This window comes from Carassius auratus, chromosome 16 (genome assembly GCF_003368295.1).
Source record: "Carassius auratus strain Wakin chromosome 16, ASM336829v1, whole genome shotgun sequence".
Classification (NCBI taxonomy): Eukaryota; Metazoa; Chordata; class Actinopteri; order Cypriniformes; family Cyprinidae; genus Carassius; species Carassius auratus.
This window is the reverse complement of record NC_039258.1, coordinates 11,661,325-11,674,439: the sequence shown is the minus strand read 5'-3', so window position 1 is coordinate 11,674,439 and position 13,115 is coordinate 11,661,325. Positions and strand designations below refer to the sequence as shown.

At 37.8% G+C, this 13,115-nt stretch overlaps 2 protein-coding genes across 3 annotated transcripts; one reads left to right on the top strand and one right to left on the bottom strand.

The window, feature by feature from the left end:
* Positions 1–80: 80 nt before the first annotated feature.
* On the top strand, positions 81–2,771 carry LOC113116155 (RNA-binding protein 12B-like). 2 transcript variants are annotated; one of them, XM_026284096.1, is made up of 2 exons: positions 81–196; positions 379–2,771. In XM_026284096.1, exon 2 carries the CDS (start codon positions 409–411, stop codon positions 1,963–1,965), a length of 1,557 nt encoding a protein of 518 aa, XP_026139881.1. In that variant the 5' UTR covers positions 81–196; positions 379–408; the 3' UTR covers positions 1,966–2,771. The 2 variants fall into 2 exon arrangements, with proteins under 2 accessions (XP_026139881.1, XP_026139882.1); XM_026284097.1 differs by having other exon boundaries at positions 104–196; positions 437–2,771.
* Positions 2,772–3,302: 531 nt separating this feature from the next.
* si:ch211-197h24.6 (uncharacterized) lies at positions 3,303–13,022 on the bottom strand. The gene is made up of 12 exons (XM_026284098.1): positions 12,868–13,022; positions 12,527–12,575; positions 9,184–9,214; positions 8,291–8,371; positions 7,721–7,860; positions 7,483–7,608; positions 7,348–7,393; positions 5,699–5,773; positions 5,188–5,582; positions 4,977–5,081; positions 4,235–4,319; positions 3,303–3,641 (listed from the first exon to the last, which is right to left on the bottom strand). Exons 2-12 carry the CDS (start codon positions 12,572–12,574, stop codon positions 3,619–3,621), a joined length of 1,155 nt encoding a protein of 384 aa, XP_026139883.1. The 5' UTR covers position 12,575; positions 12,868–13,022; the 3' UTR covers positions 3,303–3,618.
* Between the last annotated feature and the right edge of the window lie 93 nt (positions 13,023–13,115).

Genomic DNA, 13,115 nt, shown 5'->3' with positions numbered 1-13,115 from the left:
TCCAGCTCAGAGGCGTGCAGCGTGCGCGCGCTCGTAAAAGTATTTGAGAGGAAGTTGCGTTTTCCCGCCGGACACGCGAGCTGTGTTGTTCAGGAGGTTACCGCGTGGTTTCTCTGACCAAAAAAAAAAAAAAAACAAAAGTCGTGTGGAACCGTTTAGATTGAGGTATTATTTTCAGAGAGAAAAAAAACGAACGGTAAGTAAGGCTCCGAAGACGCATTGATATCGAATGTTTAACTAGAAGTGGATTTCCTGAGGTGTTTTTTCTCATCTTTGAAAGTTTTAAACAAAGGGGAGAAAACACTGGTTTCTACAGTGGATTTTTTTGTTAGATTATAGAAACTGGTCTCAAAAGTTTGCTTTTTTCCTTTTAAACAGATCCCATTGGTTTGTAAGAAGAATCTGACCATGACAATAGTTGTTCTGCGTTTGCAAGGTTTAAACACAGAGGCGGGATCTGAAGACATCCGAAGATTTTTCCATGGCTTGCACATACCTGAGGGTGGTGTTCATATTATCGGTGGCAAGATGGGTGAAGCTTTTATCATTTTTAATTCAGAGAGAGAAGGCCAACTAGCCATGCGATACTCCGGAAAACTCCTCAGAGGCTCTTCTGTTTCATTACATATTAGCAGTCTGGCTGAACTCAAGAGAAAAATGGAGTCACGATTAAAGAAACCAAAGTCCACAGCAGTGGAGACTAAAACAGTGCCATCATCCCCACCTGACAACAATAGAGGTCTTTTGCTTAGTCTAATGACTGCCATTCAAGGACTGCATTCAAATGAAAAAGTGGATCAAGGCCAAGTGCCTGAAAATTTCAACCAAAATGTTCCAGAAAATGATAAATGGTCCTCAACAGACAACCAAACAATTAAGGATGCGCCACATAGTCTAACTCATGACATGGCACCTAAGGAGCAAAAAAGCAGTGGAGAAAACCTCAATTCCTATAAGCCAGGCTATCTTCGACTTTATGGATTTCCTGACTCCGTTTCCAAAGAAGAGATCTACCAGTTCCTACTGGGACTTCCAGTGTTGGAAGTCATCACAAAAGTTAGACTGTCACTGGGTTGGTGTTGTCTTGTGAAGCTGGCGAGTTTCACAGATGCTGAGGAGGGGCTGAAATACAGCCATAGGAAATTCAAAGAATACCATGTTGAGGTCAGACTTGCCCATGAAAAGATGTGGACCGATGCTGTGGAGCAGTCCAAAAATTTCATGCAAAACATCAAACCTCACACTTTCTCAGAGCGAAGGGAAGTTAACACGGAAAGAAATGCAATCAGAGGTTTCTCAACCAAAAGAAGTGCAGAGGAGTCACTCTCTCGTGGACCTCCAAAAAAATACAGCAGAAACTTTACATCCCCTCAAACAGAACTTTGTGTTATTGTCAATAATCTTTCAAAGAATATAACCAAGACCGAGATCAAGGATATTTTTGGCTGTCATGCAATCCCAAACTACAGAATAAAGCATTTATTGAATAAGTGGAGAGAGCGGACAAGCACTGCATTTATTACCTTTGAGCATGCAGAAGACTATGCCTCAGCTCTTAACATGAATGGCACAAATGTTGGCTTAAAGGACATTGAAGTGTCAGCCATTACTAAAGAAGAAATGCTTGCTATACTCCGCAAAAACAGATGTGCTAATGTCTGGAGGCCACCACTTCATGGAAATCCTCATTCAGACATGTCATGTGTATATGCACGCAATTTTCCTGCAGATGTAAGAAAAGTAGAGGTGAGAGACTTTTTCAGGCGCTTTAACGTCTGTGAAGATGCAATCATATTGCTTGTGGACAGCCAGGGAAGTGGTGTCGGGGAAGCCATCGTGCAGTTTGAATGTGAGGACATCGCCAAACAGGCCCAGAGTTTCCATGGGAAGTATTTCATGGGAGCAAAAATTCTACTCACTTGTATCACACATCAACAGAGGGAGAAGATACTTGGTACATTGTGAATGACTGGAGAATTGGAATGTTCTCAGCACTTTGAAACAACAGCAGTAGTGTAAACTCCTGGTGTAAAACGTAAAGGACGACAACTAAATCATTTGAAGATCCAGTGTAAGCTTTATCATTAGCTCTGTGAGCTGTATATAAAAGCAATATTATAGGTTCAACAATTGAAGATGCCCATTAAGGATTTTGAGTACCACATGAAAGGAGTGTACCAAAAAAAAAAAACTCTTTTGTACAGTAGTTGCCAAACTACAGTAGTCAACATTTGAAGTGGATCAAAGTTGTCCTAATACAAAAACAGGTATTGTTTTGGATTTAGGACAACTTGATGAAATGTTTTGATCCACTTCAAATGTTGACCAGTGTATTCAGGTCTGCTACAAGTGAATAAATAATACTGGTTTACTTTCACATTTAAAGTGCAAACTGAATTAAATTTTGCACTTCTTTCCTTGGTTGTAGCTGCTGAACATACAGCTTACTGGCTTCCATTAAAAACAGATACATCACATATCTTGTATTGCATATTAATATTTAGTTATTTCGGTTTAACAGTATATATTTTAACAGAAGGAATAGGTTATAAACTTTTTTTTTTCCCTTTGGACTAATTGATTCAGTATTTGATCTGACATTTGCATATGCAGTCCTGTTTGTAAAAAAAAATAAATAAATAAATAAAATAAAATAAAACAACCATTTTTAGTTATGTCTTGATGACCAGATAGATTTGCTTTTCATTTGACATGTATATTTGATGATATATTGTAATTAAACTTAATAGAAATTTGATATGCAATATCAACTCAGTTTCAGTCTCCAATTTTTATGTCGGAAAAAAATTAAAGTTTGCTTTCCAAGATGCAGATCAAGAACTGATTATGAAATTTGTATAAGTCAACAGCAGCACACAATTCCTTATAATGAATACCGAGAGCAGTCAAAATGGAGACAGGATAACCATGCAATACTGTCATTGGACATTGGTGCAGGTGGTACTGCACTACATCATGTGGACAATTTGTTGGGAGTGGCCTACACAATTATTCAAGTTAAACCCAAAGTAAAAAAATAGAGCATGCTTCTTTTCATAAATATCATATCAGTATACCTGTGCCTACCCTCATTTCCAAGTGTAAGCAATAAGGATATAAGAAGATCATTGGAGAGCCATTGAAGAGCCTAAATTGTACCGGAGAACACAGAACTTTATAAGACAATACAGGCGCAAAAACTGATGAAGATGCAGTATTCAAACTATGGGACAACCTGATTGAAGTGAGGATATCTGAAGGATATAGAAACTTTTTCCGCAAATCATACAAAAGAAACAAGGTTCTGTAAGGAACTATGAATTTATTTTAGACATCATGGCAACAGACCTTTAGAAACAAGCAGTCACATTGTTTGAGGATCTTACTGACTTCACTTAAAGACGGTTTAATAACTCACTAAAACTGTGTTGCTACAAACCGGTTTCTTTCATCAAAAGAGAAAGGAAAAAAAGGTAACATTTAAAATAACTCTACTCATGTATACACTGTAAAAACAAAGCGGCTTAAAAGTCAAGAAAAAAAATTTGGTCATGAAGAGTCAAAAAACGGGCAAAGCAGGTTGCATCCAAGTCTTGGCTTCATCCATCAGATCAATGTTTAGTTGTAGAATCTCGATGGACCTGTCAAGGTAGAGCAGTCATGTGAAACCAAACTTTATGCATTATGCCAAATAGTTGAAATTATATTAATTTTGCATATTTCTGCTTATGTTACCAGCCTCTATACTTGTCTCTATAAAAAGAACTGTGCCCCCGCAAAAAAAAAAAGAAAAAAAGAAGTGTATTCATTTCTTACTGTGAGTTAGAATCATTGCATAAGCAAAGTCAAAATGAACCAATCCTGTTCTTATGCTGCCATTATGTTTTGGAGAGTGTATGCATTAAAAAAATCCATGGAAACGTGTGTTGCCCACAGATATAATAAGGCAATACCAAATGTTCCAAATGGCAGTTAGATATGCTAAGATTTTAATAAGGTATGGGTGGCATAACCAAACTATGAGTATAGGAGTCATATTACAGTAAAGGTCATGATATTGGAAATACCACACAAAAAGTCTTTTATATTTATTCATGTAATGAGGCCTATTTTTGGTGTTCCAGCAAAGCAAATACTTTAACTTTACCAATGAGAGGTACTTATTTTATCTGGAACTCAGACTTAAAACTAGCAATAGTAAAGTCTGACAAAAATAAAAAATGGTGTGCAATACCTGGCATGCCGCCAGAGAATCTGTCATTTGAGTTGTGTGAAAGACTTGAGTAATTCATTGGGGGCAGAGGCTTCACACTGGGCACCTGAAAAAAAATAAAAAATAAATTCAAAACTAAAACATGGCAGAAAAAATAGGGTTAATTTCACTTATATGGACACACTGCTAAAACTGTGGTGTGATCATGTTCTATACAGCATGTTCTTTTGCCACTCATTTTCAGAAAGATTATATATATTTATAGAACCTTATTTTTTAGAAGTAACCCTGTGAAATTGGTTTGAGATCACTGAAGCCTTTAATGAAAACTTTGTCATTCTTTACAAAGGAAATCAAGCATATAAAACAGTAGCCACATCCTGTGTTTGCAGAAAACAACATTTCCTTGACTCCTTATGGTTTACACTCAATAAAAATGTACTTCAGAATAAATCACCCAAGCTGGAAACTAAAATAGTTTTTTAAATTTGCACACTAGAAGTACTGACTAAATGGTTTTGTGTCTTTTAATGAACCTTATACACAAGTGCAGTCATCCATTTAAAAAAAAAAAAAAAAACACTGCTTTCTGGAACAACTGATATTCTGCAGTGACTTATTTTCATATACTGACCAGGATTGTGTGTCATTAAGAATTCATTTTATTTAAATAACCTTAAATTTGATGAGCTAATAAAAATTATTAAGAAATGCATTTGGATAAAAATGATAATAAATGTAGAGCATAAATGAGAGCCTTCACCGATGAAATACTTCTGAGGCGATACTCCATCAGAACATCTGTGAGCTTCTGTGTGACCTTCAAGACAATCTGAGCATCGTCCTCGTTTTCAATACGGAAAGAGTCCTAATATTAAACCAGAAACACAAACACGTTAATAACCCCAAATGGCTACTAATGTAAATACATGAAGTGCTTCAACAAGTACTGTATATCTTAAAGAGAACAGTACCAGATATTTGAGCAGTGTTGCCGGTAGGCTATTGTTCTCCGGGCCTTTAGGGCCAGGCCCCATCAATCTGTCGCCGCTGCTGTTCATGGGCATGTCATCAGGGAAAGGTCTGCCCCTGCCCTCATTACGCGGGCCAGGCCCAAAGTCATCTGGGCCCATGCGCATGGGTCCTTCATCGGGGAAATGCTGCATGTCATCCATTTCCATCATCCCCCTGTCTGGTCCAGGCATGCCATTACCATAGCGACCTGGGCTAGTGAAGTCTCCCATATCAGGATAACCTCTCCTCATGGAGGGTTCATCCATACCCCCACGCCTGCCAGGGGGGAAATCAGGCATCATGCCACCCCGTGGTGGGAAATTCCCCATGTACCTTGGACCTCCATAAGGACCACCTGAGGATGTGAAGAAAGAAAGAAGAAGAAGAAAAAAAAAAGTAACAGTACACAACATTCCAAATCAAAGTTAGACAATTCACTTCTATTAAAACAAACACTGGTTAGACACTAACCTGGTTTTAACCCTCTTGGAGGTGGCCCAAGAAGACCAGCAGTTCCTGCAAATGCTGGATTGGGCTGTGCAGACTCTGAAACAAAAAAAAACATCAGGTTAGGTATCTTGCTGCCTAGGGTTAAGTGATATGGCGGGAAAATATTTTTAACCATTGACTGATTCAGGATTTATTTTTTACATTTAACTAGTCAACTAAATGTAACTAGATGGTTAATTTTGTCGTGTTTTAGTTAAAGTTCTACAAGGGCAGCCCACATGAAGTGATCAACATGGTGTAAACATAAAACAAATGACCCATTAAATATCTTAATGCATGAAATATGAAAAATCTATGAAAAAAGCTAATATTGTACAAACTTGTCTGAAATATCCCCTATACATTCAGAAATAACCAAACTTTCCAGTTGCTAAGAGGGAAGTGATACTGCGATTGTGCTAGAAGAGTTCAGAACAGATGTGATCGCTTCTTAAATTAGACAAGGAGCAAAAACCAGGGTAGATACAAACAAGAAATTAAATGACTGTTGTAAAATCTGTTTATAACTACGGATTAAATTCTGTGCTTGAACACAGACTTCCTGCTTGACTATAAGTCCTCTGTGGACACAAAACATCCAAAAGTGGCTTTAATAATTCACATTTTCAGTTGTGTGTATATTTGGATTACCGTTTAAAACCAGTTTTCAGCTTTAATAGTAGACATTTTGTTAGAAATGTTTTATGATAAAGCCACTGAGAAGAGGTATTAGCAAAATTTGTGATATCTTTATCCTAGTCCTTTGAGGTTTAACAGCAAGATCAATTCTTGTCTTTTCAGTCTCCAAAAACAAGTCCTCTTGAAAATCTAAATTGACTTTCTTGTACCATTTAAGATTTTATGTCCTTAAATTTGATACAACTAAATTTATGACTTTTTAAGGACCTGTGAAAACCCTGTCTAGACTGGATAAATATGCAATACTAATAAAACCTTTATCTACTTCATACCAGGGGATATGATTAGCAAAGATGACCACAAAACAAAGACTTCTTGCTAATTCAATGCACTCTTTTGACATTTACAGTACATGTATGTGACGCGTAAGGGTCAGTCAATAATGCGGTTATACCAGAGTAGGGATTTAGCAACCATATTTGCTTCATAAGATGTCTTGTAGACTATTTTTATTAATCAAAATCTGAAAAGTATAATAATGTGAATATAGCCATATTTGTAATCTACTATTATGATCATGTTGTTTCTGTATGTAAGGAGGCCTACAAAAGAGAGTATTGTGCCTAATCAAATTATTCTGCTATGAATGTGTACGAGCAAGCCTGCAGGAAAGTAATCAAGTTATTCTACAATTCTGATCATATGTTTCCTTTGTTTAGGGAGGACTGCAGGAGAGTAAAATGTGTACACTGGATGGGGGTAGAAGGACTGTGTATGAAATATACTGAACACGCCTTGAGGAAAAACTATAAAGAGTGTGCAGACACAAATTTCTGCAGAATTTCTCAACTTCATTGTCTCTGATAATAAAGTCTATCTTCTGGCATCAAAACCTCAAGACTTCGAGAGGGATTTGATTTCTCACATAAGCTACCACAGTCTTTCCAAGTGAAACAATATTTATTGAGATGACAAGTTGACAACTGACTTACTCATGGTCTGAAACACCATAACCTCAAATGGCTCCTTTAGCACAGTCTAAAGACAAAAAAACAAACAAAAACAAGAATGTATGATGAAAAAGTCCTAGCGTGAGATCTTTAGAGCACATCGGGATTAAGTCTTACCTTAATTTGACCTCTTCCCTCAGCTTTCTCCACTTCAGCAGCAGCAGCTTTAACAGCTTTCCTGATGGCTGGATCTTTAAGTGCATCCTCTTCCTCATGGGGAACCTTGTCTTTGTGGTTCTGCTTCTGTATTCCAAAAAACACACACAACACATAAGGAGGCTGTGTACTGCATCCGATGCATGGACAGAGATAATCTGTGATATCCATGTAGATAAAAAGCGACTGAAGATCATACCATGTATTTGAAGCCATGTTTCCAGCCGGAGATGTGAGCAGCCATTTCATTCTGCAGCCGCTGAACTTTACACAGCTTACACTGGTAATGGGGAGGAACCGACTTAGATGGGCTTCGATACTCCCATATGTACTGCAGGCCTATCAACACAAAGCCCATGTATTCAAACATAAGATTAGTCACTCAGTTTAAAAGTTTCAAATACAATCTATACAAATACATAAATATGCAGTTAGCTATAAGTTGCTAACAAAAATCAGTCAAGTATATTAAAGCTATCGGAGGGAGAAAAACTATTATAATATCATACACTTTAAAACATTACAAAAACTAAAATTAAGTGGGATAACAGTTTAAGTGTTCTGTGTGTTTTCGTCACATATAATTTAAAATTGGATAAAATATAGAGATCATTCGTATTTATCTAAACCTTTATTTTGGACATTTGTGAACATTGTTCAATTCAATTAAAGTCATGATTAAAATTATTTCATTAGCAATAGGGTAAAAATAAAAGCCGATTAGCCTCCATTTATATAATTGTGTAACAAAATATTCATCATTACTCACCAATAACAGCATCGGTGACTGACTTGAGCCGTTTGTTCAGACAGGGTATAGTCTGGATGGATCCATTCTTGGAAGTGAAGACTGATGAAACACACATGAATCAGTAAAATCAAAACATGGACACTGACAAGCATTGTGAACCTGGACTTAAAGCACAAAAGACAGTGTTTCCACACTACTGTAACCGTACCAAGTGGTTACTGTATCCAAAAAACAAAACTAGCTGAGTGCTTAAAGCACCCATTCATTAGTTACTCCCAGGCCTACATAGAGGCAATTCACACTTGATGGAAAACTGTGGTCAGACAAGTGAGCCACAACTCTCTGCGATTAAACGCTGAACAACATACAAACTCAACAGATTTGAATAAAGACTTTGTAAAACCTGCTGTGGCGCCAGCTGTTTTCCCATCCACAACCCCAGTACGATGACAAAAGCACAACGGTTGAGACGTCAGCTGATCACACTGCAGCAGTGTAAGGGTTCTAATTGAAGCTTAAATGCATGCCCTGCGCAAGGCACCACAATCAAAACGCCCACTCAATCAGAAGACACTAAGCAGGCATACAAGGATTAAAGGTGGGATACCCAACCTCCGAGTGGCACGTGGCACTTGACCTGACATTAAAGCACATGGCAAGACCAGGTCTTGCTTTTTCTAATGTTGCTCGAAGGAGCTCAATGTTGATGTTTCTAATGTTGTTCAGCACACCGCAGTTCAAATAGTGCAAAGCATTGGTCTGAAAAAGGTGCTAGTTTGAGAGCTGTGCTCATGTGTTGTGTTCAGGGTTAAACACCAAAGCTCTGAAACACCCAGAAGTGGCACATGGCAATAACCAAGGCCAGGCACAGCTGAGGGGCAGAACTGAAGTGTTCTGAGGGCGGCACTTACCTATGTCACCACTGAAGAGCTGCTGCTTTTTCTGTCACAGAAGACAAATAAAATCATTGGTGGGGGAGAGAAATAGAGAGGAATTAGAGAGATACAATAGCACTTGAGGTGAAGAGCAGAGTCCGCTCTACTCCTCCTCCTCTCCCGCTTAAAATCTCCTCTCCACTTCAAAAGTAGAGGGTGAAAGTCCTTAGACGGGAGGACACAAAGTGTCACTTCGCCACACACTGTTATGCTAGAAAAACCAATCATGCTCGATTTATCTCCTGAGAATGGAGCTCTATAAGTGATATTTTTCAGGATTCTGTCATAAATAGAAAGTTAAAATACCACTCTTTATTTTGAAAGTTATAAATATCTCCACCACTTTTGATTAATTTTATGCATCCTTGATTAATAAAACCATTAATTTATTTTAATAAATAAGCAATACAAGGTCTGCAATGAATGTGTAAGGACCAATTAACTATTTTCCTCAGTTAATACTACATACGTTACTCTCATTTTCCATATAATAATTATAGTTTCAGATTGCACATGATACTGCAAATACTCTTAACCCTCAAACACATCAAGGGTAGAGATTAATACCATTTTAGTATTAATCTTTTAGAGACTAACTATAAGGCATGAGAAATGTCATAAAATCAGCAAAATGCAGGTTTCCCACACTTCTCCAACACTATGCCAACTATCATTGGTCACAGTGTGATCACCCCTTTATCGGCTCATTTTGCTAGAAAATCTATATCCTAACGGATGACTGATGAAGCTGACTAAAGTATGCAAAAAATGGGGGATTCTTTTTAATCAAATCTATAGCCCCTCAGACAGACAGTTTGCAGCACTCTCAACCTGAGCTTCACGGCATAACAGAGTTATGGGTGATACAGATACGTGGGTGAAATCATTCAACCACTAGCTACTTCCAAACAATTACAATCACTTTTAGGTAGAGTACAAATGACCAAATTTCATTATAAGCAATATAGCACTGGAACGAAGGCACAGTGTACTACCTAGTTGGACCAAACGCTTGCATATGCTGAATTTAAAAATGTCAGTTTCATTATTGAAATGAGACAAAGTGATTAGAAATAAAGTTGCAATGAAACAGAATTTGTAACATATCTTTTCTTACATGTTGTGTGACATCTGTCCTACATGTCACGAGAAAGAATTGTGTCGTTTCTCCAGCAAATTAGTTATATTTTATTAAAGGGGTCATATGATGTGATTAAGTTTTCCTTTCTCTTTGGAGTGTTACATGCGGTTCGTGAATGGATAAGATCTCTAAAGTCGCAAAGACTAAAGACTCAAATCCAAAGAGATATTCTTTATAAATGTTAAGAATCGTCAAAGCCCCCCTAAAATGCCACATTCTAACACTCCCACACATGTCTACAGGTGCGTTTGACTTCATGCAGCGCTGTGCAAACCGATCTGACTTGAAGCAGTGTCTTCGGTTAGAAGTCTTGTCTGACTTTAGACGGCGCCGACACCACATGACTGTCACGTGTAGCATCAAAGGCTGACTCAGCCTCCGCAGTTTCTCCAGAGGGACTGCAGGGGCGCTGATGACTATACCGCCGTTTCACGATTGGCCAGATTCACCACATGACAATGATCACGTGCGTTTCGGGTTATTTGAACCTTTTCAGTTCCAATAATGGCCTCAAATCTGTGTTTTTAGAAAGGTAAAAGCTTTTTTAGTGTAGTCGCACTAGTTAAATAGTTGTAGTCGCAGCATATAAAAAATGTTTTTAACAAGCATTTAAATCACTTCTGTGATGAGGTATGCAAACAAGCGGCTGCTCTCGTTCACCACCGTCTGTAGCCATGCTTCAGGTCGAACACACCTTATGTTACGACCGAGCGAGTCAAGACTCCCCTTGTTAAAATGCCCAACTTTACAGCAGAAAAAAAATGTTTACTGCCTGGTTCAAAAAAATATTTTGGTCTATATAGCTAATTGTTCCCTTCATGACAACTGTGAGGGGGTGATTTTTTTTTTTATAATTCATCAGTTTAAATTATATTAAGCCTTAAAGTTCTGCATAATTAAGGGTGTGGCTACTTGAGTGACAGGTGTATTGCCGCTGCTGACACCGCCGTCGCGCTAGGTGGGCGTGACTTCAGCAACAAGATCCTGCCTTTTTGTCCATTTTCAATTGTCTGGGAGAGTCGCAAGGTGGTGCGCTGCCAAGATGGCGACGGCCAGCTCTGCACACTTTAAGCTTCAAAAAAACTCTTCAGGAGTCTACGGGTGACGTCACGGACACTACATCCATGTTTTTTTTTAGAGTCTATGGTTACGACGTGGGAAGATTTGCATAATGGCGCCCAAATGTTCACGCAAAGAAAGAATTTAGAACTTAATTGTTGCAGCCACCGACATGTTGTGAAGATTTGTGTTTTGTTGCGAAACGAAAGTACTTTGTTTGGCCTTCCAAAAGAGGACACAACTAGAAATCAGTGTTTTAGTTGTATGTACAACACTGTTCCAGAACAGTCCAACCCAAAACTTCAGATGTGTGCAGTGCATTTTATGGAGAACCGTTTCCTGATCCTGGGGGAGAAGACTACAATTCCAGCTGTTTTGACTTTTTTTTTTTTTTTAACAAAGAGTGTGTTTTGAGCAGTGGGCTTGTTAGTAATTTCTCATATCACAAATGCAGACATGGTTTTAAGTTTAAGCAGAAAAAAAAAAACTGTATAAATCTTTATAATCAGTAATTACGTCCCCAAATTATGCAACATACGCCTAGTATATAATGGGTCGATAAATGTTTTTATCTCGACGCACCAGGCATGACAGGAAAAAAGGGGGGGGGGGGACATTTCCCTCACATGCTTGAGGCATTCGTCCAATCACAACGCACTGGATAGCTGGACGGGTTTCAGAAAGGCGTCATTCATAAAGCAGAAACAATAATTTACAGTATGTGGAAAATTATTTGTTTCTGGAAACTTAATCCGGATAAACATTATACCAAATATTTAAAAAGTTATTTTTAGCAACATATGACACCTTTAAATGAAAGGGTGTAATTTTTATTATAAAACAAAATGAATTTTAATTCAAGTGTAATAGTTAAAAACATGCATGGATGCATGTTTGCAATGAAATCGAATCACATGCATTTACAAATTTGAATGGGTACGTTTTTCCAGATTGTTATTTTAAACACCAATCAACTAATAGACATTTTTATGGCCCATCAACGGCCTGAGTGTCCACTGTTTTAGAACTACTGCAGGTCTGCAAATGCTCTACATCCAGATGGTAAGGTAGGGATGGGGTAGCTCTGATATTTTGTGATGTGACGCTATTAGGGCTCACCTTTCCACCGGCCCTGCCCTTCCTATTAGGATTTGGGTGAGCTTCCATGCTGTAAAAGACAACACATATTAGAATATTTTAATGATTGCTGGAATTAAAACATATTTAAAGGTAGAATAGGAGAAACTTGTTCGTAACTAATATACACAATTTCGGCTGTAAGAGAAAGTAAATGATGGCGACTGTGGCTCGTAACAAAGATCACGCGCTTTCGTCCTTCATCGTGCACAGCCAACGCATTTAAACTCGCTTTAAAATTAAGCGCGGTTTTTCTGTTCAATACAATGTAGTTATTTAAAGCTTTGTTAAATTATTTATCTGTTTGCTTTTGTTTTACTTACCTTGTGTTTAGCAAAGGCTTGTTTGGTTTTGAAAATAGAAATGCGACAAGGAACTGGGCCGAAATAATATAGTAAAGACCCCAGTCCGCTTCCGCCTATTTCCGGATGAATAAATAAAAGTCCTTTGTATAGTTTTGTACGTATACTAATTAATTTATTTTAATGATTTACTCATAAAGTAAATTATATTCAATCATTGCTGTCGTTAATATCTTCAACTATTACATAAGTATGAAATTGTTGGAGTG